Below are 23,693 nucleotides of genomic sequence, written 5' to 3'. Positions count from 1 at the left end.
TTAAATGTTTTTCTGATTATTGTGAAATAAATAATCATAGAAATACATTTTTTGTGTGTGTTTTCTTCTCCTTCTAGTCCTGGTTGTTCCGTTTCCATAGAGGTGCAGGATTTTACATTACAGTTAAAAATGAGCCCATCGTGAAAAATAAATGTGAAAAAACCGCTCAGAGTTCACAGAGTTAAAGCAGATTTGGGGTAAATCGTGCAGCCTGACTGCACCGTGCACCAGCCGGTCTGTCAAACGCTGCAGAAGCTCTGAGGAAAAACAGGTAGATGTCGGCAAAAACGGCCTCAAGTCTTCATTTTCCCACGAGAGGGAAAGAGATAAACCGGAGTCTGGGCCCTGGGACAGCCCTAATCAGCGAGGAATGGCGTGCACGCGTTCGTCTACACACTCAGTCACAACTCTGGGGGAATGTCTGGGTCCTACTGCATGGAAATCCCTGGAACAGGCAGCAAATAAGTGTGGGGAGGAGGTGAAGCTGAACGCACTCAGATTCACACACCCTGATATACGTGAATATTCAGAGAGGATAACACGCTTTCCCAGACTGTAATTGCAGCTCCGAGGGAACACCCCTGTGGCTGCTTCTGCGCTCACGAACCAGAGGAAAGAGAGGGAAGAGGGTTCATCGAAGTGAAAAGCAAGTGTTGGAAGAGATGCGAAGGGAGGTTAGCGTGCACGTGAAAGTCTAAAAACAGTAACGAGGAGAGCCAGCGAGCGAGGAGGAGAGGATTCCACCGGAGAGTTTCCCTTCATTCAGAGCAAAAACACGAAGGAAGCCGCGCTGCTGCTAAAAATGGCCGGGAGCCAGCCAGACACGAGATAAATTAACATTACTCGGGAAATAAGTGGGTGAAATGCTGCTTTCATGTTCTGGAGCAGATGCTGCGGTTTACCTCCTATTTTGCCCCCCCTTGGTCCATTAAAGCTCCCCGGGCGGATGTACATTATGCACAACATGACATCATGAGGCGGCCGTCCGAGCGTTCCCCAGGATTCGCTTTAAATAAGAGGAGTCGGCCCCTTCAGGAAGACCGGCGCTCACTTTATTTTCCTAATGCCCTCTCGTGTGCCTCTGAGTGGCTGTGAGTGCCAAGCGGGTGTCTCCTTGATCAATGCGCTGCAGCGAAAATTCTCCAAAAAGTAACCGAATAACGCAGTCGGCTAATGCTCAAAGTGCACTAATGGACCGCAGAAACATGGCCTCCCTCGCGCACGCTCCTCTCTGAGTTTCTATTTGATTAATTTCAACACCAATTCAATTTTTTGCCTTTCAAGTCTGGATTTCCTTCAAGTTTAGGAGTTCAAATGAATCCTTTTGTTTCTTGTTGCTGCGTCTGTAGACGAAGGAAAGAGGAGGCTTCAAATACCCGGACAAGCTTCACTAATATTGTTTTTTATTAGTTTCTTTGATCTGGTTGTGGCTCTCTGAATCATATTTCTCATTAACAACTTGTGATTCATAATAACAGCTGACGTTGGGGTGTTTTTCTTCATATAATATTTACATAATTTGTAATAATAATAATAATAATAATAATTTGCAAATAAATTTTAAAAAATTGCCAAAATGTCTGTATTTATCTGAAAAAAAACCTGTAAAAATATAAATATTTATCAGATGTTTAACTTTCTGTTGATTATTGAATGAATTATGTGAGACATGTGGTCCCAGTGGAAAAATTAACTGAATATATGCTTGTACCAGATTAAACACCTAATTCTTGTCCTGGCTGACGGATTTAACCATAAATGTAACCTCTTAACTCTGAAACAAACACACATGAATCACTAATATTGGTTTTTTGGGTCTGGTTTTGGATCCCTGAATCATTTTCTCTGACTTTGGGGTGTTTTTCTTGATATATTATGTACATAATTAATGATGATGACATATTAACCATTTGAACCCTAAATATTGCGAGCAAATAAATTTTAAAAAATTGTTTAAATTTCACTATTAATCTGAAAAATGAACTTTAAAAATGTAAATATTCATTACATTTTTCACTTTCTGTTGATTATTGAATGAATTATGTGAGACAAGTGGTTCCAGTGGGAAAGTTAATTGAATATATGCCTGCACCAGAATTACTACCTTATTCTAGTTGCTAACCTCTAAACTCTGAAACAAACAAACACAAAACCTTCACTAATATTGTCTTTTATTCGTTTTTTTGGGTCTGGTTTTGTCTCTTTGAACCATATTCCTTATTAACAGCTTGTGATTCAGAATAACAGCCGTCTTTCGGGTGTTTCTCTTGATTCATCGCCGGCCGGATCAGTCGTCGGTCTCCATTACTTCTGACCAATCTCAGCCGGTTGAGGCTCACCGTTAACTCAGACTAATAGCATGTGGTCGCACAGACCGGACACTCAATCACTGCGCTCTCAGGACGTCTCCTGAGTTCCATTGTTGGTGAAAACAATCCCTGCCCTGATAACATCTCTGCAATAATAATAATGATAATATCTCTTTATCTGCTCAGAATTTGTCTCCACAAAGCTGCAAAATAATCCAAATAAACAAACATGTTGTCGGAGGACGAAACCGTGACATAAATCAAACCACGCTGACGTCGAGGAGGTCGAAGCCTAATCAGATTCTGAGATATCCGTCGGTATCTGTCTTATTCAAAGCTCAGGTCGATGAGGAGACCGACGTTCAGGCAGCAAACTGAAGGAAGACGTTTTCTTACCTTCCGAGGCCAAAGTTGTTGGCTCTCATGTCAGAGTTTGATTTATACTGAAGTTTTGGTTTCTTCTGGCCGGAAATGACATAAACAAGTGACTAAAAGTAGAACACTGTGTTAATGATGAATTTGAACTGTTTCAGTAATCAGAGTCTTCGTTTTGCTCCACTTCAGTTCTTCTGGTGTCTAACAGTCGTCCTGCAGGTCTCCACTGGGTTGTTGTTCTTGGAGCTTGAAGGCTTCCTCTCCATCACTCTGCTCTTCAGCTCCTCCACAGGTTCTGGATGGATTCAGGTCTGGACTCTGGCTGGGCCGCTCCAACATCTCCTCATTGTTTCCTCTTCACCGTTTCTTCACCACTTTGGCTGCATGTTTCACATCGTTGTCTTGTTGAAGCTCCAATGCTGCCCAAGGAGCAGTGTTCCTGCAGACCTTCTGATGTTCTCCTCTGTTCTCATGAATCCGTTTCCTCTGACCAGGCTGTCTGGTCCGTCGGCTCAACAACAGCCCCAAAGCATCACGTTCCACCACCATGTTGGACCGTGGGGATGCTGCTCTTGGCCTTGGATGCTTCTCCTTTCTCTGTGTCCAAACATCTCCATGTTCATGAAGTGATGAGCAGCAGCTTTCTTCTTTGTCCTGGAGAAGTGGATCCTCATTGTCTCCATGGAGACCAGCCTTGTTGTTGATCTGCTGGAGTGTCTGATTGACATGTTACTACCAGAACTGCTCACATTCATCAGGATGCTCTTGGTGCTGGTCCTTGGGTTCTTCTGGGCCTCCACCATTGTTCCAGTGCAGGGATAACGTCTGTCCTCCTGCAGTCCTTTGACATGTTCCACAGAGAGGAACTCCTTGGACTTCTTCATGAAGCTTCAAACTGTGAACCTTGAAAACACTTGATGTCACTTTATAGCCTTTAAACGTCTCGTGAGCAGTAGAATGGACCCGAACCACAGCTGACTAGAGAACTACTGCATCAGCTTTATAGTCTATTAGAACGTTGTGGAACCTGGTAGGAATCACCAGGAACATCTTAAATGGAGTAGAAGCTGCATTTCACCAAAACAGCTAGCAACAACTTTGAATGAATAATTTTGGACACGTTGCAAAACAAAAACTGTCTCTTGTCACTTGTTTACGTCATTTCCAGCAAGAAATAATCTGTTGGTTGATTAAAAATTCACTATAAATCAACGTTTGAATACTTCTGGGTTTTGCATTTCCTCCCTTTGTTGCCTTCATCGTGGGCCCAAATCCCTCAGATTCCCCCCGACCAAGAAAACTAATCTTCAGCTACAACCACCAGCAGCTGAAGTGACACAACTTGAAGTAAATTATCAGACTTCACTCGGCTTCCTCTGGAGCCTTTAAACTTCAAACCTGGTCCTGACAGAGGCCTGTGCCGCCGTATTACTGCTGAGGAGATGTAAAGCGACTTTAAAGCCACGGCTTCAGTCAAATCTGTGCTTTTTTTTTTTTATTTCCTAAAGAAATCTCCAAACGGCTACTAAAACAAAATGTCGCAGCTCTTTGTGCGCGCATGTGAACTCGTCGCCGTGTGGGAACAAACTGCTCTTTTAAAACGATTTATTCCAGACTGCTGTCAGATAAAATGTCATAACTTTTTTTTTTTTTTCCTCTGCCGTGCCAGCGCCAGCAGGGCTCCGATGGCCACTTGCAGTCCAATCTTGTGCTTTTATGCAAATCGCAGAGCCGAGCTGGAAACGCCGGACGCACGACGCGCTGATAGCCACCTGAACAAGCACTCGAGAATTTAGTTGGCTTTTTTTTTGCCAAGACATTATCAGGACGGCGAGAGAGAGGCCCTGATTATACTCAGCTGGAGAAAAGGAGGAAAGTGTGTCAGATCTCCGTCATTGTTCAGCTTCAAGCATTTTCCTCCAACGCCATCATTTCTGGGTCTAATAGGTTTTAATGCGTCATCATCAGCGTTAATGGAACAAATACAAGCTGGTTATAAAAACGGAGGCTCATCAAAGATCTGTTGTATCGACGCAGATTAATCCTGCTTTAAATCACTCAAACAGCTAAGAATTTAAGGTTTAAGGTTAGATTATGTATCTGTCATGGATTATAATTACATTTTAACAATAATTTTGTCATTTTTATACGCGCCATGTGCTGTAGCTACATAATATGAACCCGCTGAACCCTAAATCCAGCCAGCAGGTTTGAAATGCAATATAAAATGAATAAAAAAATCTGCAAAATTACACAATTCATCTCAAAAATAAACTGCAAAAATAGAAATATTGCGTAGATCTTGACTTTCCTGACAGTTTTCGAACTACTTCTGCAGGACGAGCAGTTCCAGTAAAAGAATTAACTGAATCTAAGCATAAAATCGCAATATTTCACAATTAAGTACATGAGAAATTACCTGCATCATATCGTATCTACTTCTAACTGGTTGACAGACGTCCATTAAGCCCTTAATTCTTCTAATTCTAATGGTTAAATCACTAATTTAAACTCTAAACCTCCAAAACCAGCCAACAGGTTTAAAAAGTCAGTTATTCTCATCACAATTACACTTCTAACCCGGAGAAGAAACTGCAAAAACTGAAAGAAAGTGCCAGATTTTCAACTCTCACATGGTCAAACACATCACCTGTGACATGTGCAGTTCTGTCAAACCACAGATTCACTTTATTGTACATGTCTCATTCACAAATTTGCCAAAAATAAAGAGTTTGCACCAGATTCTGTAAAAAACAAACTATGTTCCAGTGTGAGTTTTCAGCTGAACTGCAGGCAGTGTTTCCACAGAGCAGAGAGGAGGCAAGTATAAGAGCGAATTAGAGAGACTGAGAGGAAAATAAAACAATAAAGCATCAATAATATAAATGCAGCATGGCTCAGAAACAGTGAACAGAGGAGCCAGTTGTTGGACGATACATCCAGCATGGTGGAACATCTTTCTGGAGAAAGAAATCGTCTCATTTAGAAATTTACTAAAAAATTAACCGTTTATACGACAGAGATTTTGTTAAAAACAAAAAATTCTGCATTGTTTGGCCAAGAACGACTCAACTGTTACCAACGATCACATCATAAAAATTCTGAGAGTTTTCAGCTGAACTGCAGGCGGTGTTTCCTCAGAGACGATAGCAAACCGGTATGGAAACAAAAAAATAGTGCAAAAAGTAAAATATCTATAATATTTGCAGCACCTGTGGACACTTAGAAAATTGTTGGACATGTTTATTCTACCTTTTTTCCTCAATTTTTGTAAATTAAATAGTGCAACAAGTTCAAATTTCTTGTCTTTTTTTTTCCTTTTTCTTTTTTTTTGTCATTCTACTGGTGTCATTTCTGAGTTCTGTCTCCTTCTTCATGCTGTTCTGTTTCCACGGAGCTGCAGGACTTTATGTTGCAGAGAAAAATGAGTCCAGAGTGATGCAAAATGTGACAGGAGCAAAAACTCCCCGCCTGGTTCAGAGCTTTCAAAGTTTAAAGCGGGTTTATTTGGTCGATGAATTCAGTGAGAACCGAGAGAACGTTCAGTAAATCAACGCCGTCGCAGCAGCAGCAGCAATTCTCGTTAAAGTTTCTCTTTTTCGGCCGGGATATTAACGTTCCAGTTTGCTGGATTAAAAATGTAAGAAACCAGGCCCGGAGTGTGGCTCAGCTGACGGAGCACAAAACCACGACGTTCCCGCCGCAGATCAAACGTTCCCGCTGTCAGCTCCTCGTCTCCTTCCCCCCGTCACTTCCCCTGACTGACAAAAACACTTTGAAACACACACTTTTCGCTGCGTGTCACGGCTGGATTTACCTCCTTAGTGGCAAAAAAATTCATTCCAGGCTCCTGTTTACGCCCACGTGGCAGCTTCACCGCCCCCCTCGGCAGCCGGGAAAGAAAAAGCTGAAGTGAATAATCAATTAGATGATCGACAACTGACAGGTGGCGGCTTCTGAAAGGAGAATATTTTGTCGTTGTTTTTCGTCCCCGCTGCGACAGTAAACACGTCATTTTTGCATCCCAGATTCATTCCCCGGCTGAGTTGCTCTCAAAGTATTTCTGCAGCAAAGTGTAGCACACGTCACATGGAGCTGCAGGATGTGACCTTCCAACAACGCCGGCCGATTGTGTGACGGATCTTGAATTTACAGCAAATGTAATCAATGTTAAAGCTCTGTGTTTGGTTTGAATGTCTCCTGAACGCATCATCGCAGACAATATTTAACACGGGAAGGTTTCAAGGAACAAAATAATCATATATATTCTTTCCATTAGGTGTAAATCGTATGTTTTTCCCAGTTTCTAAGCCACACGATCTCCCCAACACAGCGTTTCATAAACATAATTATGTCCTCTACATTTAGTCCAATATAAAAAATCTGGATGTTTTCTCACATTTAATGATGGAAGATCTGAACAGCCGAGATTATTCTGAAAAAAATAAGATGCAGCTTTTATGTGTCGTCCTTATAATGACCAAGATAAGAGCTTAAAGGTAAAGGTGGTGACACTTTAATTTACAATTTCCTCTACATTTTTAATTATTAATTAGAAAACTGCTTATTAATTGGACCTCAAGGTGGAAAAAACACAAACCATCGAGCCGATTTCATTGATTTATCACAACTGGATGTTGTTTTAAATCAACTAATGCTGAAATTTGAGTTTAAATGACACATAATGTTAAGTTGGTTTAATTCCAAACATCATCAGGTCGACACAACTCATGAAAACAAAATATACAACTTAAAATGTTCATCTGAATCAATAAATATAAAGTTTTTTGTCTTGAAATGATGCATCTCCGACCTCCGAATTACTTTTTAGAGCGTTTAAAAAATAATAACAATGAAAAAAGGATAAAAGCAAAAAAATCTAAATTGGACAATCTGCTGATTTATTTATTTATTTTTTTTTTTTAGAAATAAATAATAACGACTAATAATAGTAAAAACTGATGATGTGAATTAAATCAAAACATTAAAAAAAACTCAACTTGATTTAATATTATTTCCAACTTCCCACTAATGCCATGAGATGTGTCATTTCTATTTTATTATTTTTTAATTTTTCCTTGATTTCTTACTTATATTTATTTGTCAGACATTGCTGCTTCTAAATAAACGTTCCAGATTCATAAAAACTTAACTTGCCTCATCTATTATTATTGTTTTGGGTGTTTTGTCTGCATTTTTAAATGTTGAACAGAGTAAACTCTGGATCATTACATGTTTTTTTGTTTGTTTTTACGTCTTTTCACTGTTTATATATTTTAAAGCGTGAAATGTAAATTGCAGGAAATTTTGCACAACTTGTCTTTTTGCACTGTGTTTTTATTTTGCGATGTATTTTTTATGTTTGATTTTTGTGCACTGTGTGACTGAGAAACAGAATTTCAGTCTGTGTGTTCTGCACATGTAGAGATATTGACAATAAAGTTTCACAAATTTACTAACTACAGTTAAAGTTAATGTTTGTTAAAGTGGCACCACCTTATAAATACATTATAAGACTGGAAGGTCAAGTTAAAGTATTAAAGCACCGGCTTCCAGTATTTCACTGCAATTTTACAGGAAAATTATGATCATTTATAGGAAATAACTGTCGATACTCACTATAAAAATGTAGATTTTTTGCCTATATTTGACAGGAAATGTGGGATAAAGACAGTGAACGGTTCGACCAGCTGGGAATCGAACCGGCGACTCTCTGCTCAGCACTCGGCTGCCGAGTCAACTGCTGCGATTAAACGAAACCGCGCTGCCTGAGGTGTTCTGTGTGACACGCTGGAAGATAAACGCAGGGAAAAGAATCTGATAAACTCCACAAATAATCACAATATGAAACTAAATAAACTGGATTCAACCTGGACGAGGCCGACGCTGCTTCGTCTGCAGCGAATCCAGCCTCCATGAGGAGAAGAATTAGCGTTTCTAACGAGATTACTATTGTCAGCACTTCACAAGAGGCTCTTGTCTCAGCGAATAAGGGAAATATTTGTAATCCGCTATGATTAACAACGAATTGCTCTGTAGCCTGGATGGATTGTTGTTCTCTGGTTTCACGCTGAGCACAATTAGTTTGGGTTTCCCCCTCGACGGATCAGCTGGAGACAAAGTTCCAACGGAGGAAGCAGCGTGAAAAGAGGACAAGATAAAATAAAAGAAGAAGAAGAGGTGAGAAGCTGAATAAAGGAGGGAGGAGAGCAGTCTGGAAGAGAAGGATGTGAAAGTCAACAAGATTGAATTGAGGAGAAGGAGGCAGATCTAATCTGTGATAATGACGGAGGAGGAAGACGAAGCGAGGCATGCTGATGGTGGTAAACAGACGGGCTGGAGCAGGGAGGAGCTCTGCCTTCATCCCAACCTATATTCACAACATATCTGTAGTGCGTGTATATATAGACGTGTCTGTAATATCCTGTTACATGTCGGCCAGAACGCTGAGCAGAGCATCACAATGAGATCTTTATTTCTCACGGCGCTCATGTTTGCATTGGACAGTAATAAATAAAAAAACCAGACAAACGAGGCGCCTCATGCGTGCAGGACCAGGCAGGTGCTGCAGGACGGGGCAGGTGCAGCAGGACGGGGCAGGTACAGCAGGACGGGGCAGGTGCAGCAGGACGGGGCAGGTACAGCAGGACGGGGCAGGTACAGCAGGACGGGGCAGGTGTAGCAGGACGGGGCAGGTGCAATGAAACTACATCGTGCACCACAAGTTGTTGTTCTTGCAGTTCTGTTCATGTGAAGTAAACAATCAGGTGAAATGTTCTGTTTTTTATTAAAGAAAATGTACGTAAAGTAAAACACGACTGCGTTCATGTTATTATTATTGTTGTTGTTGTGAGTATTTTGACGTTTATTGTGTTGTTGTTGATGCTTTTTGTAACTTTTTGTAAATGTATTTCTTTTGGCTAAATGTTTATGTAAAATAAAAATGTGAATACTAACGTTATATTTATTCATCTTGGTCAATACAAGGACTATGTACTGATTTTCTATGTTAGTCTTCAAACGGAAGAAAAAGCTGTTCTTATTATGAGAATCGGCGTTTATTTCCTGATTAATGTCTGTATAATTATGAGCCCTATAAGCAGCACTGAGTAAATGAGTGGCTGCAGGATAAAACTTCTTTTTAAAAAAAAATAAAATAAAGATGAACCTCTTAAGCTGCAAACACACTGATTCAATGTTTAGCCGATGATGCTACACCAACTTGATATTAGGTGGAAATTTCTGCGTCACTTCATTTAAAACAGGATAAATGTGAGCTTTTAGATTTTTAAGAGTGTCAAGGTGGAGAAAAAAAAAGTTGTCAAGTGACTTTAGTTGATTTATTATAAGATAAATGTTGTTTTACATCAACTAACACAGACACACAGCAGCAGGTGGTCATTTCATTTAAGTATTGATTCTAAATTTGACAGATTTTTTCTCCACCTTGACGTCTGGATTTTTCAAGTTCTTAAAAACGCCGCCAATTATTAAGGAGTTCGTGATTAAAAGAGACAGGATTTAATTACAAGTTGTGACAGCTTAAAAGAAAACTCTTTGTTTTCCGAGTGCACTTGAAAAATCTTGAAGTGAAGAAAAAATAAGTTTAATTAATTTATCATAAGTCGAACGTTGTTTTAAATCCACTAACAGAAAATTCAGTTTAACTTACACTCAGTATCAGGTTGGTGTCAAATATGTTAGTCAGGTAATTATTTAAGGAAATAACTCAGCGCTGGTAATGAAAAGTGGGTTTTTTCTCCATATGAAGGCTAAAAAAAAAAAAAGAAACCTGCAAATATCATCTGAGCAAATGATAGAAAAGCTGGAAAACCTGAACTGCTTTGATAAAAATAAAACGGTGATTTCTTATACTGGCTAAGATCCTAAAAGTTAATGTGATGAAATTACACTGAATCAAAAACTTAGAAGTAGTCATTTAAATTGACATAAACGTGATAAATAAATACGATTTCATTAGAAGCTGTCAAAAAAGCGACTTTTTTTCCAGCTATTTTTAGGGTAGTTTTACTTTCAAGCTCTTATCTTGCTCATTATAACCTTAAGTCACACTAACTTTACCTTTTTTTTTCTTTTTTAAATCAAACAGTCCCGTCTATCCAGTTTTTCCATGATTTGATATTTGCAGATTTTTCTACATGAGCCTTATATTTAACACCAGCCTGATATCATGTGTAATTTGAAGTGAAGTTTTTGCGTTCATTGATTCAAAACAACATTCGACTGTTTCAGATCTCGTCTTTCTTCCAGAACATTTACAGTTTTATTGTGACTTCTAGTTTAAGATAAATGTAATTCCCCTTTATTCAGCATATCTACGACGTTCTTTTCAGACTCCTAAACAAAGTTTGACCAGGTCACAATCTCAAACTGGAATTCAAACTAACTAACAGCCGATGTTACCTCTGCTGACCCCGCCTGCTCAGAATAAACATCATAAATATCTGCTACTAAATGTTGAAACGGGCATCAAACACGTGTTGCTGCCATTTTCAGATGGTTATTAAAACATGGGATGGGCTGGCGGCAGCAGCAGCAGGAGGCAGCTGGTTTTAATGTTGTGGCTCGCCCATGTAACCCGACCCGGCAGCCTACACACAATGGCCCGGCTCTGGTTTTATTCCACCGTGGAGCAGCGAGAGCAGAACCCTGACAGACCTCCTGCCATGAAGATAAACGACCGAAGCTCCTCTCCGCGTCGTGTGCAATGACGTTCTCCTGCAGTTCCCCAAAGTGACGTGATTAATTATTCCGAGTCTAACCCGACCTGAATGTTTCGGGGCCGCCGAGGCTAATGAAGCTAACAGCTAGCTGGGCTAGCAGCATGCTAGGAGAACGACTTCATGTTTGTTTGTTTGTTTATTAACATCCCCGTTAGCTTTGGTGAGGCAGCAGCTAATCTAGAGGCCTTCATTGTTTCATGAGCACCAAAATATGCCAAGTCACAAAAATACAGAATACACAAACACAAGACAGACTACAAACACATCCACAACACATACTGAACCAACACAAGCTCCTTCATTGACTCATCATAAGAAATAGATTCTGTCCTCCTACAAAGACGCCACCACCCAACAACATAAAGATCGAGGCCATGATCTGTACACTACGAAGCAGGTTTGACATATCCAGGCTTTCTTTGTGTAAGTCGGCTCGACAAAACCCAGAGCCCCAGTCAGAGATATCAGGTATCAGAAGGTGGTTATCAACTTTCTTTGTCAACTCAGACTTCCTGCTTCAGACTCTGTTCACATAAAAGGAGGCATTTAACGTGTCACGTGACTCTTCTTCTGCACAACATGAAACAATCGTGTTCAGCTGCTTCAGTCAACATGCTGTTTTAATGGAGAACAATGAGGAATATAAACATTTATGATGATAAGAAGCGCCGCTACTACAAATGATGAAGGCAGGAATGCTGGTAGAAAACTGATAAACGTGTTCATATAGAATATTTTATCGATGCAGTTGCTTATGTTTAAGTTAAACTTTAAACTTCATACATTTAAACCTGATCTTGTCTTGAAGTGGATTTAGGTCTGACACTGTCCCATAATGCAGGATATCGTTTTAATTTTTGGCCCAATCAAAGCAAAATTAATGTTACTGATTGAATATTCTCTGTAATAAATACCAGTAGAATAATCCATGTTCTAATCTGTGTTCTATCAACTGCAGTAGCAGCAGAGTAAACGGACCAAACACAAAAACATATTTATGTGATTCCTGCATCACCAACTAAATACACGTCTGGTTCCCATGGCAACGCGATACATACAGTGTGCGATACTGTAACTCCACGGCTTCATTCAGTGATATTAGTGACGCACAGCTCAGCATGTTAGCAGATAAAACACATTCCCTCAGCTGAGAAGTCAGGAAACCATCTGGTTAAAGGGAGACGCTCTTTCAGCTGATTTAAATCCTTAACATAACCTGGACCAGACCAGGTTAGCTCCACTGCATCAGTTACCGTGGAGATCTAGCTCCGCAGCATCGGTTACCGTGGAGATCGAGCTCCACAGCATCAGTTACCGTGGCGATCTAGCTCTGCAGCATCAGTTACCGTGGCGATCTAGCTCTGCAGCATCAGTTACCGTGGCGATCTAGCTCTGCAGCATCAGTTACCATGGAGATGTAGCAGGTTAAAAGAGAGCCACCTTCATGACACTGAAAACTCTGACTTTAAGCTCAACATATCTGATAACCCACTCATCTGGCCTCGTAGTTGAGCCTCAGAACAATAAAACCCAGAACCCTGCATCACGCTTATGTCCCCCAGAACACCTCACCGATATTAACCAGTAATAACCTTTTTGTTCTAAAGCTCACCATGTTCCTCTGTTGAGCTGAAATGCTCTGAATGTGACGGTATGTTGAGTAATTGACTTAGACTGAGGTAAAGTAAAGCAACTTCCAGCAGCATGTCTTGTTGAATAATTCTGTATTTCTGCACTAAAGGACAATTTGCTATGGAGAACGTTTGGCGTTTTTGTTGCGATTATATTGATTACTTAGCGAGTACAACAATCGATCGATCACATCGAGCCGATGGAGACTAAATTGCAGAGGAACGAGCAACACGAGCAGCTTTCTCTTGTTACCTAGTGACCAAACAATTGTACCGTAATTCACAATATTAAAGCCTGAATTACTGGTGTGGTGCTTTGTGGTGTGAGATATTTGACACATCTCCTAATCGTAGACAAAACAGTTCTGATTTTATTCACTATTCTCTGTATGTGTTTGTCCCAAGATGATCAATAAGAACTCCTCAAGTGTCTAAATTTAGTAATATACTTATTTTGGTAAACTCGGTTCACCTTCCTTCAACTGACGTACCTGAAATAATACAACAACCAGCCAGACAGACATCGATAAAGAGTCTTTTACCCAAAACTTATTTTCAAAGTCCTCTGATTTACAACAACAACAACAACAAAACCTAACGCTCGCTCAAGAAACGAGCTGGAATAGTTTAGTTTCCATTTTAATTTGACATAAAACAATAATAATAACTATAATAACAGTCAAGAAGGACGTAAGAAGACGAGGCAGAGCAGTCTAATTAACAGAAATGGGTTAAATGGATAATTAGCTAGAACAGGACGCACATCAAACAGAGGTGGTTTAAAAGAATAAGATTGAAGATTAAAAGATAAAAGTCAAAGATTAAAGAATTAAAGACGACATCAGAGCAAAGAAGCAGCCGCTGAAGTTAAAATAAAACGAGAGCGGACGTGTGAAACGAGCACCGTGTGTCACTGTGTTCCTACATCTATGCAACGACAGGAAACAAACTAGAAAACTAGAATTATCCATAAAGCTACTGAATGATAAAAAAACAGAAGACTAGACGAGTGTTCTCAGTGAAGTTATTACTAGAAGTGACTTTGCGGTTGAATCCCACCGCGTCCTGCTGCGATTCCCACCCAAAACCTCCACAGTCTCCTCCTTAAACTCGCAGCGTCACTTCATCACAGGGAATTATTTCTCACGTAGATTAGCAGGAGAGCGTTTCATCTCTTCCTCCTCCTCCCTCCTCCTCCTCCTCCTCGGCAGCAGCAGCAGCAGCATCTCCTTCTTCCGTCGATATCAGGGATCCCGTCACGTGCAGCAGCCACGGTGTGCGTGGGCGGACGACCGAGCCCGACATCAAACTTGTGGGCTTCTTTTATCAATGAAATGTGCACGTGCGGCACATGTGCGCACGCTCCTCGTGAATCTTAATCACCAGCAGGTTCCTGTTGCCCGTCCATCAGGCTGTACGACGGCCAATAAGCAATCACCATCTACTTATTGATCCCTGTGACCGAGAACGCAGGAACCTCAGCCCGGATCGGCTGCAGCTCTAATAAAGCACATTTGGAGCCGTGATGTAAGCAGAAAAGAAAACACGGCATCAAACTAACACGGAGTCAGATGGATGACCGGGGCTCTAATAGCGGGCGTGGGGGCCCCTCATTGGGCCTGGTCCCCATAAATAGTCAATGTGCATCGATTGCAAATGGCTTCAGATGAAAACGGCGGCTAAATGAGCGTGGCGGCGCCGTATTAGCGAGATGACAAACAGCAAAACGGATACCGCGAAGCGTGAAGGCGTCGCTGATTGATTGTTTCTGCCGTGTTTGTGTGTGCGTCCGGCCCAGAGAGGAGATTGTTATTGGTCGGGTGTGGATTCGACGCCGGCCGTGGAAGCTGCTTGACGCGAAGCCGTGCCGACCGTTCTGTCGATGCCGCCGAGGCTCTCATTAATGCGGCTAATTGGCTGCAGTCGACGCGCACCTGAGTCCTCTGGTTTGTGTCCCGAGCCGCGGGGACGACGACACGACAACGACACGAGGACGGGCGTCTGCTTATCGTTACATGTTAAAGCTGCAGCCGGATTAGCTTAGCATAGAGATCAGAAGGATGCAGTTTGAAACTGGAAATCTGAAGGTTGTAAAATCCACACAGCAGCGTGTAAAGCTCACCAATCAACCGTCTGAACCCCAAAACCTGCCAACTGGTCTGAAAGTTATCTTGTCTTTTAAAAAATGCACAAAATGACACCGTTTATCAAAACTAAAAGGTATAAAAACTAAAAAAACAAGTCTGAACTACTCATCCGTAATGTGCCGTTCCTTTAAGAAAACTAATCAAATCTCAGTTTAAAATCACAACATTTAATCAAAATAACTTTATTCTACATGTGTCGCTTAGAAATGTGAACGTAAATCCTGTGAAAAAATTGTGAGCTCCTCAACCACAATGGCATCACAACTTGAACAACGATTTGGAAAAGTACTGAAAAGCTGGGAAAAAAACAAACAAAAAAAAAAACTATGTGCTGATCCCTCAAGAAAATTAACCAAATCTAAGCTTAAAATCCTAATATTTCATTAAAATCACATTATTCTAAATATGTCATTTAGAAATTCACTAAAACTTAACTGTTTGCTTGTTAAAAACTAAAAATTCGAAGCTCCTCAGCGCAACGGTGAAACCAATATGACTTGAATAAGTATTTGGAAAGCATGAAAAAAATGAAAAATCCAGGAGGTTTTTCAATATTTCAACAGCACTTGAACTACTCATCCGCAAATCACTTTATTCTCAATGTCTCATTTAGAAATTCAACAAAATAAATTGTTTGCGCCTTGTGGATTTTGTGAAAAAACTAAATCTGTAGAGCTCCTCTGCACAACTGCAATAGTTTTATGACTTGAATAACTATTTGGAAAGTATAGAAAAACTGAAATTAAAAAAAAAAAAAAAAACCTGAAAAAAACAAAAAAAATCCAGTAGATTGTCAATATTCCGACAATACTTGAACGACTCATTCGTAATGTTTTGTTACCTAAAAAAAACAATTAACCAAATCTGAGCTTAAAATCATCAAAAATCAGTATTTCATTAAAATCACTTTACTGTAAATGTCTCATTTAGAAATTTGCTAAAAATACACAGTTTGCACAAATTAAATTCTGTAAAAAAAATAAAAAATTCTGAGCTCCTCTGCACAGCTGTGATACCACCATTAGTTGATTAACTATTTGGAAAGCATGAAAAAACTTCATAAAATACTAAATAATCCAGTAGATACAGAACACTTGAACTCTTTATCCATAATGTGCTGATTTCTCCAAAAAAAATGTAACCAAATCTAAAATTAAAATCATAATATTGCATTAAAATTACACATAAAAATTTGAAAGTCAATTCTGTGAAAAGCAAAAAATTCTGAGCTCCTCTGTCATAACGGTATTATGACTTGAATAACTGTTTGGAAAGCATGAAAGAGACAAATGAAACAAAAACAGAAAATACAAAGAAAATCAAGTAGATTTCCAATATTCAGATGATATTTGAACTGCTCATCCTTCCTGTTCTGTTTCCTGGAGAAAATTAACCAAGTCTAAGCTTAAAATCAGATCATCATATTTCATATTTTAAATGTCTTTCTTTATGATTGAAGTGTTTCATTTTGCACATAATTGTAAAACAAAATACACTAAAAACTGCTACAAACACATATTTTTGACAGCGTAGTAAAATATATATAGTTTGTAGAGTCTATATTTTTGTTAAGGTGCTTTAAAAAAATGATTGTTATCAAAGAAATTCAACTTTTTTTTTTTCTTTAAAGATTTCTGATAATTTAACTTTATCATACTGCACATAAGACATTCCTGATTTCTCTCTTCTTCTAGTGATGGTTGTGTTGTTTCCAAAGAGGTGCAGGATTTTACATTGTAGTGAAAAATGTGGACGCATGTGCCATGCTGGCGTTTTACCTGAACCTCCCGTGCGTGGTAGGCGATGATGAGGCCCAGCAGGATGACTGTGGACAGGCTGATCAGACACTTGAGGGCCAGAGAATACATGGAGGTCTGCAGAGACACAAGCCGCACAGATGTCATTAGAAAACATGCAGCGCAAATGGAACTCACACGTCAGTCGTGCTGCACGATATCGGGGAAAAACTGATACTGTTTTATAGAGTGCAAAGTAAAAAAATAATTTTTACTAAATGATTTGAACAACTCTTGAGAAAGAACTCCTGAATGGCTGAGGTGACTTTGTAGGGAAGTAAACGAACAGCAAAAATCCATCTTAAATAGTTTTTTTTTGCTCTGTTCATCGTGCAGAACGTGTTGCTACTGATTTAACTGATCAAACATATAAAGAGCTGCAAGAAAGAGAAGCTGGTTTTGGTCAAAATCATCATTTTTGTAGCTAAAATATTTCCAAGCAACTGACTAAACCTGCAGGATGAAAGCCAAAATTATATTCAGAATTATTTTTAATTATTGCCTTGCCCACAATTAGCCTGTTTATCTCAATTATTCATATTTTTTAGATTTAAAAAAATTGTTAAATAGTTTTAAATAGTATTCGTCTGAAATATTTCCATAAAACAAACTAAACTGCATGATTATGGCCAAAATGATAATCAGGATTATTTTAATCACTACTGAGGTCATGATTAACACATCTAACACACTTAATTATTGATTTTAAAGAAGAAATATTTCTATTTAAATGAACAGAGCACCATTTTTATTTCTGTGTTATGCTAAATTGATGCTAATTTACAAATTTGCATGACTTAAAATAATGATCACCTGAATTCAGAGCATCTCCTGGAGGCAACAGAAATATCATTTATATAAATATAAAACTGAAAGCGCCTCAAGAAGTGTAGGTAGAAGTTAGCTGAGCACGGAGAAGCTTCTAGTCTCCATCAGCTCAGACAGAAATGAATTTAAAAGGAGTGAAACAAGACGATCTAATGTCAGATTTAGTGATTTTATCTACATGAGCTGTTTTGTTGAGCGGAGCACTTTAAACGTCGATATCACAGCCGACCGTGTTCATTTAACTGTGGGAAACCAAATTCCTGATTGTGATTATGTGAAACAATACGAGGCCTAAATGTTAGATTAAATATTCAGACAACAACAATAACACAAATAAAGAAAGGTCCTGATTGTCCGATTCAATCACACGTCTGATTAAACGTCCCTCCTCTGCTGGAGGAGCATGTTCTGCCTCAGCACAGACACAACGCTCACACAACGGCGGCGCTCCGGCCGTCGATATCGCGCTGCAGAGCTCCGAGTCCTCGGCTCGTCTGGTTGCACAGGGCTCGTAATCAATGCACCGGGGAACTTCCGATCGATACGACTCATAGCACTTCAGTGGCTTCTTTAACCCCCCGCGCTTCCAGAGCGCAGCAACACTTCCTCAACCCATCAAGTGTGCAAATCACACGTACGCACAAAAGAACGCACAACTTATTCACACACCGGATCTGGAAGAAGAAACCAGGAGGTATGTTTGGGCGACTCGTTGGCAGTTTGTGTATCCGTTCATAAACATGGCGGCTGAAGGAGGAGGAAGTCGGAGCGTCACAATTTTAAAAACACACTAAAAAGTAGAGAAAACAAGAAATGTTTGCAGTGTTTTCACTTCTGACTAGTTGACAGATGTCCATTAAACACTTGATTTTAGTTGTGGTTAATGGTTTAATCACTATTTTATACCTCTGAACCTCCCAAACTGTAAAAAAAAAAAAAAAAGAGTTAAAACTGCAAGAAATTACACGATTTATCAGCCAGACACTATAAAAATAAACAGAATATTCAACCTTTATATATACAGTTGAAACCAGAAGTTTACATCCACTGTATAAAAAGACACATTTTTTTTCTTACTATGTGACACTAAATCAGACTGAACGTTTCCTGTTTTCGGTCAGTTAGGATTACCAACATTAGTCCTATTTGCTAAATGTCAGAATGAGAGAGAGAATTTTTTTTTACTACTTTCTTTCAGAAGTTTACATACACTTAGGCCACGTTTATACGTAGCTAAGTATTAACGAAAACGGATCTACGTTTTCAAAAATAACATTGTTCACACCAGAACGTTATCAAAAAAAATCTTTGTTTACACAAACCCGCAAAAACACGTCGCTAAGAGCTGCTACGAGCTGCCACACCTATGGGGGCAGTGTAACGAGAAGCATAAAGCCACGCTAGCCAATCAGAATCCTGGAAATAACGACAACGATGAATGGCACTAATCACTTTCTGCTACTTCAACAAAACGCATTGAAATATCACCGTTGTTGCTATGTGTAAACGGGGCCTAAGGTTACTCTGCCTTCAAACTATTTGGGAAAGCCCAGATGATGATGTCATAGCTTTGGAAGCTTCTGATTGGGTAACTGACAACATGTGAGTTAATTGGAGGCACACCTGTGGATGTATTGTAAGGCACACACGGCTTCCATTATTGACAACATGGAACATCTAAATAAATCAGGAAGAGAATTCAAGTCTGCTTCATCCTTGGGTACAACTTCCAGATGCCTGAAGGTTCCACGTTCATCTGTTCAAACAGTTATATCAAGTATAACCACCATGGGAATGTCCAGCCATCATAGGATCAGGAAGGAGATGGTTCTGTGTCCCAGAGATTAAGTGTTTTGGTTGAAATGTGCAAATCAACCCCAGAACAGAAGCTAAAGACCTTGTGAAGATGATGCTGAAGCTGGTTAGAGAGTCATTATCCACAGTGGAACCAGTCCTGTACCGACATGGGCTGGAGGGATGCTCAGAGAGGAAGAAGACATCACTCCAGAAGAAACATTAAAAAGCCAGATTACAGTTTGTAAATGCACACAGGGACAAAGAGCTTCATTAGTGGAGACATGACATGACATGTGGTCTGATGGAACTAAACCTGAACTGTTTGGTCTTAATGACCATCGTTACATCTGGAGGAAAAAGGGGGAAGCTTGAAGCCTGAGAACACCATCCCAACTGTGAAGCACGGGGGTGGCAGCATCATGTTGTGGGGCTGTTCTGCTGCAGGAGGGACTGGTGTCTGTAAACATCTCCTGAACTAATCATGTGTGAAAATCAACTAAATCGAACCTCAAAATGACACTACTTCATCAAAATTATTTAAAAATCTGCCAAAAACACACCATCTGCAGTGTTCAGATTCTGTAAAAAGTAAAAAAAATTCTGCACTTGTCAGCGCATTCAAGAAGTCATGAGTGACTCAGCTGTGATGAACAGTCATATGACAAAAATTCAGCAATCTTTACCCGAAACGGTGAACGGAGCAAACTGTTGGAAGATACATTCATCATGGTGACATCTTCATAGAGTTTAAGTGCAGATGTAGTTTTTACGTTTTCCGTCATTCTAACTGTGCCATTCAGCACAAAAGACATTTCTAAGTTCCCTCTCCTTCTCGTCCTGGTTGTTTTGTCTCCACAGACTTCATGTTGCAGCGAACATCGGAGGAAAACTCCTCTGAGTTCAGACGGTTGTGTTTTTACGCCGTGCCGCGATTTCACGGCCTCACGCGGTTCTGAACAAGTCTGCAGCTGCACGTTCTGTACCGTTCGCGGGGGTCAAATCGGTCCACGGAGTATCTCAAACCGTCGGTTACCACGGCAACAGCGCCGATGCCTCTTGTCGTCAGGTGAAGTCTCGCTGGAGGAAGTTTCCGACCGAGGAGGAGAAAGTATGCCAACTATTCAAATGGTTTAACTCTCAGACTCTGAAGCATTCTGGTGAACAGACAGTGAAAGGATTCGTCTGCTGCTCTTAGTTTTATCTGTTTTTTTGCCACGAATCAGGTACGTAGAGGTTTGGAGCATCACAGGATGAGCAGTTTTAACATTTAACAGCTAGATTAGATCTGTGCTGCAGAAATCTGGAATCCAATCAGGCAAAAGGAAGATTTCAAGATAAATTATGTTGTTTCTCATCCGTGACAATCTACAAACACTGTGGATGTTTGCAGCTGAATTCTGAACCGGTTTCAGACATCTACAGACTCTATTCTAGTTCAAGATACCTTTAATTTGCTTTAATTCAATAGATCCACATCACCTTTTTTAGACTCCTATATGAAGTCCAAACTGGTCCGAATGATGTTGTAGAATCGCAAACTGGAATTCTGCCTGCTTTAAATGCAACTACACATATTTTAAATGAGACTTTTGCTACATCCCTGCAGTTGTACTTAAATGGTCTGTTCTGGTACTTTTACCCAAAATGCTTTACAATGTTTTTCTCATTCACCCATTCACTCATTTACATACCAACGGCGACAGAGCTGCCATGCAAGGTGCTGCCTGCCATCGGGAGCAACTTCGGGCTCAGTGTCTCGCCCAAGGCGACTTCGTCAGTGGAGGGGCGGTGGATCGAACCGCCAACCTTGGAGGACAACCGCTCTACTACCTGAGCCACAGCCGCTGTTGTAGCTCCATGTCAGAGCAGCCTGAGGACTAACTTTTGGTTAATTTCCAGCACAAATCTCTAAAAATCGAAGCTCTCAGTCTCTACAAACTATTCACTGATGAGCTCCTTCTGTTTCACACCATGTTCCAATAATCTTGTCCTCCACAGCACCAAATTTTGAACAGAAATTGACATTTACAAGACAAAATATTGTGCTTTTTTGAGTTGTTAACTTTCAGTGGAGGCTAAAAGATTTTTCCTCTTGCACCACTCTGACATTTTTTGATTAGAAAAGCAACATCTCAGTGAACTGATACAAACCGGCCAAACTTTAAACCCCCGGCGCTTCCATTCATCACCATCATCATCTCAACTCTTTATGTTTACCCACTTCTTGGGTTTTACGGCCAAAGTTTCCTCCTAAGAGCCACTTGGACGGATTCCTTTCATGGGGTGATTTTTACACTCGCTGCCACGGTCAGTGGTTTTAATCCAGTCCAGAGTGTGCACTTTTTTCTCTTTTTTTTTTTTCACCCCCTGCTCAGGAATAATTACAGCTCAAATTACTCCGCGTGCGATTTGGCTTTCGTGTGGAGAAAGTTAAAAATAATAATAAAAAACGTGATGAAGGGAAATAAATTAAAGGCGTCAGTAGAGCTGCACCTCATCAGCTCCTTAATAGCCTGTTGTAGTGTTTACAACATGCAGGTGCTGTGATGCCGTTAAAAAGTTATTAATCTAGATTTTTCTTGCATTCTACCTGTAAATGTACACTCAACTATGACAGGATGACTCTGTGATGATTGTCGGGAAAGTTTACATAAAATCTACGCAGAGTTGTGGAAGTTTATTGGGTTGTTCCAACTAAGAAGCTTCCTGCTCTAGATAATTTATCATAAACTCTGGATATTTAAAATGGCATCTGTGAAATTTGACATCGATGCATCAAATGCTTTCCAAGATATTTTGAAAAATTTGCCCTTTGACCCACTTTCAGCAGGATTTTTCTAACACTGAAGTTTGAGTCTGCTTCAATGACAATATCTCAAAATTTATTAAAGATAAAAACCTGGAATTTTCACTGTTATTTCTCATCATGTTGTTGATTCAGGGTCTGCAAAATTGGACAAGTAGCTCAAATGATCTCTGATTATGGGTGAGTTGAAATAGGCAAAAAAAAAAATTAAAATCGTCATTGAAGAAAATACATTTTTGAGCTCATTCACAAAAATATTAATAAAGCAGAATCCAACTAGTGATATTTTCTGAACCACATGTAGCTGCAGGTCACAACAACACAAAACTACTCCTTTAAATACAAAATACTTGGTCACAAATGTGGAAAAAATGGTAGTTTCATTGAACTGGCAGGTTTGACAAGTCGTAGCACAAGAAGACAAACATGGGTGGATAGTTTGATCCAAGTTGAGTTCACGATGGCTTCGCATTTATGACGACATGATGAGAATATGGGCTGCAAGGTGGATCTGTGGTTAGCACCGTTGCCTCGCAGCAAGAAGGTCGGTGGTTCGTGTCCCGGTGAGGACACCCGGGATCCTTCTGCGTGGAGTCTCCATGTTCTCCCCGTGCAGCGTGGGTTCTCTCCGGGTTCTCTGGCTTCCTCCCACAGTCCAGAAACATGTTGAGGTTAATTGGTGATTCTAAATTGTCTGTAGGTGTGAATGTGAGTGTGCTTGGTTGTCTGTCTCTAAGTGTAGCCCTGTGATAGACTGGTGACCTGTCCAGGTGAACCTGCCTTCAACCTGAGTCAGCTGCGATAGACTCCAGCCCCCCACGACCCTAGTGAGGATTAAGCGGTGTATAGACAATGGATGGATGGATGATGTGAAATAAAGGTGAAAATTTCAGGTTTTTATCTTTAAGATGTTGTCGTTCAAACAGCTTCGAATTTCAATGTGAGAAAAATAAAAAACAAAACTATCTCAGGAAGTAAACTTTCACAAACGTCTTCATAAATCTTTCATGTTCTGACAACATAAAGCAAATCAGAGATGGTCGAGCAGAACTTTCATGAATTGAGATGGTATATTTGTGTGTTCTTGCTGTGGTTCTGTGATCCGTCTATTACAGAATATGTTGCGTTTGCCAAGTCTAAAATCCTGGCTGGAGAACGACCAAAGACCAAAGCATTATCTCGCAATCTTCAACCAAAGAGCCTCGAATCTGCACCAGAATCTAACGAGCTCCTCGTATACAAGAAGTTTCATGAAACTCA

At 40.0% G+C, this 23,693-nt stretch overlaps 1 protein-coding gene across 1 annotated transcript in view; it reads right to left on the bottom strand.

Annotated features, from left to right (window-relative positions):
- Positions 1-23,693, bottom strand: part of kcnn3 (potassium intermediate/small conductance calcium-activated channel, subfamily N, member 3) — a 90,531-nt gene that overhangs the window by 49,395 nt on the left and 17,443 nt on the right. Inside the window, exon 3 of the mRNA XM_008280710.1 lies at positions 16,985-17,080. Coding sequence (XP_008278932.1) covers positions 16,985-17,080 — 96 coding nt within the window. The remainder of the gene's footprint in view (positions 1-16,984; positions 17,081-23,693) is intronic.

This window comes from Stegastes partitus, unplaced genomic scaffold (genome assembly GCF_000690725.1).
Source record: "Stegastes partitus isolate 25-593 unplaced genomic scaffold, Stegastes_partitus-1.0.2 Scaffold207, whole genome shotgun sequence".
Taxonomy (NCBI): domain Eukaryota; kingdom Metazoa; phylum Chordata; class Actinopteri; family Pomacentridae; genus Stegastes; species Stegastes partitus.
This window is presented reverse-complemented; position numbering and strand designations above follow the sequence as displayed.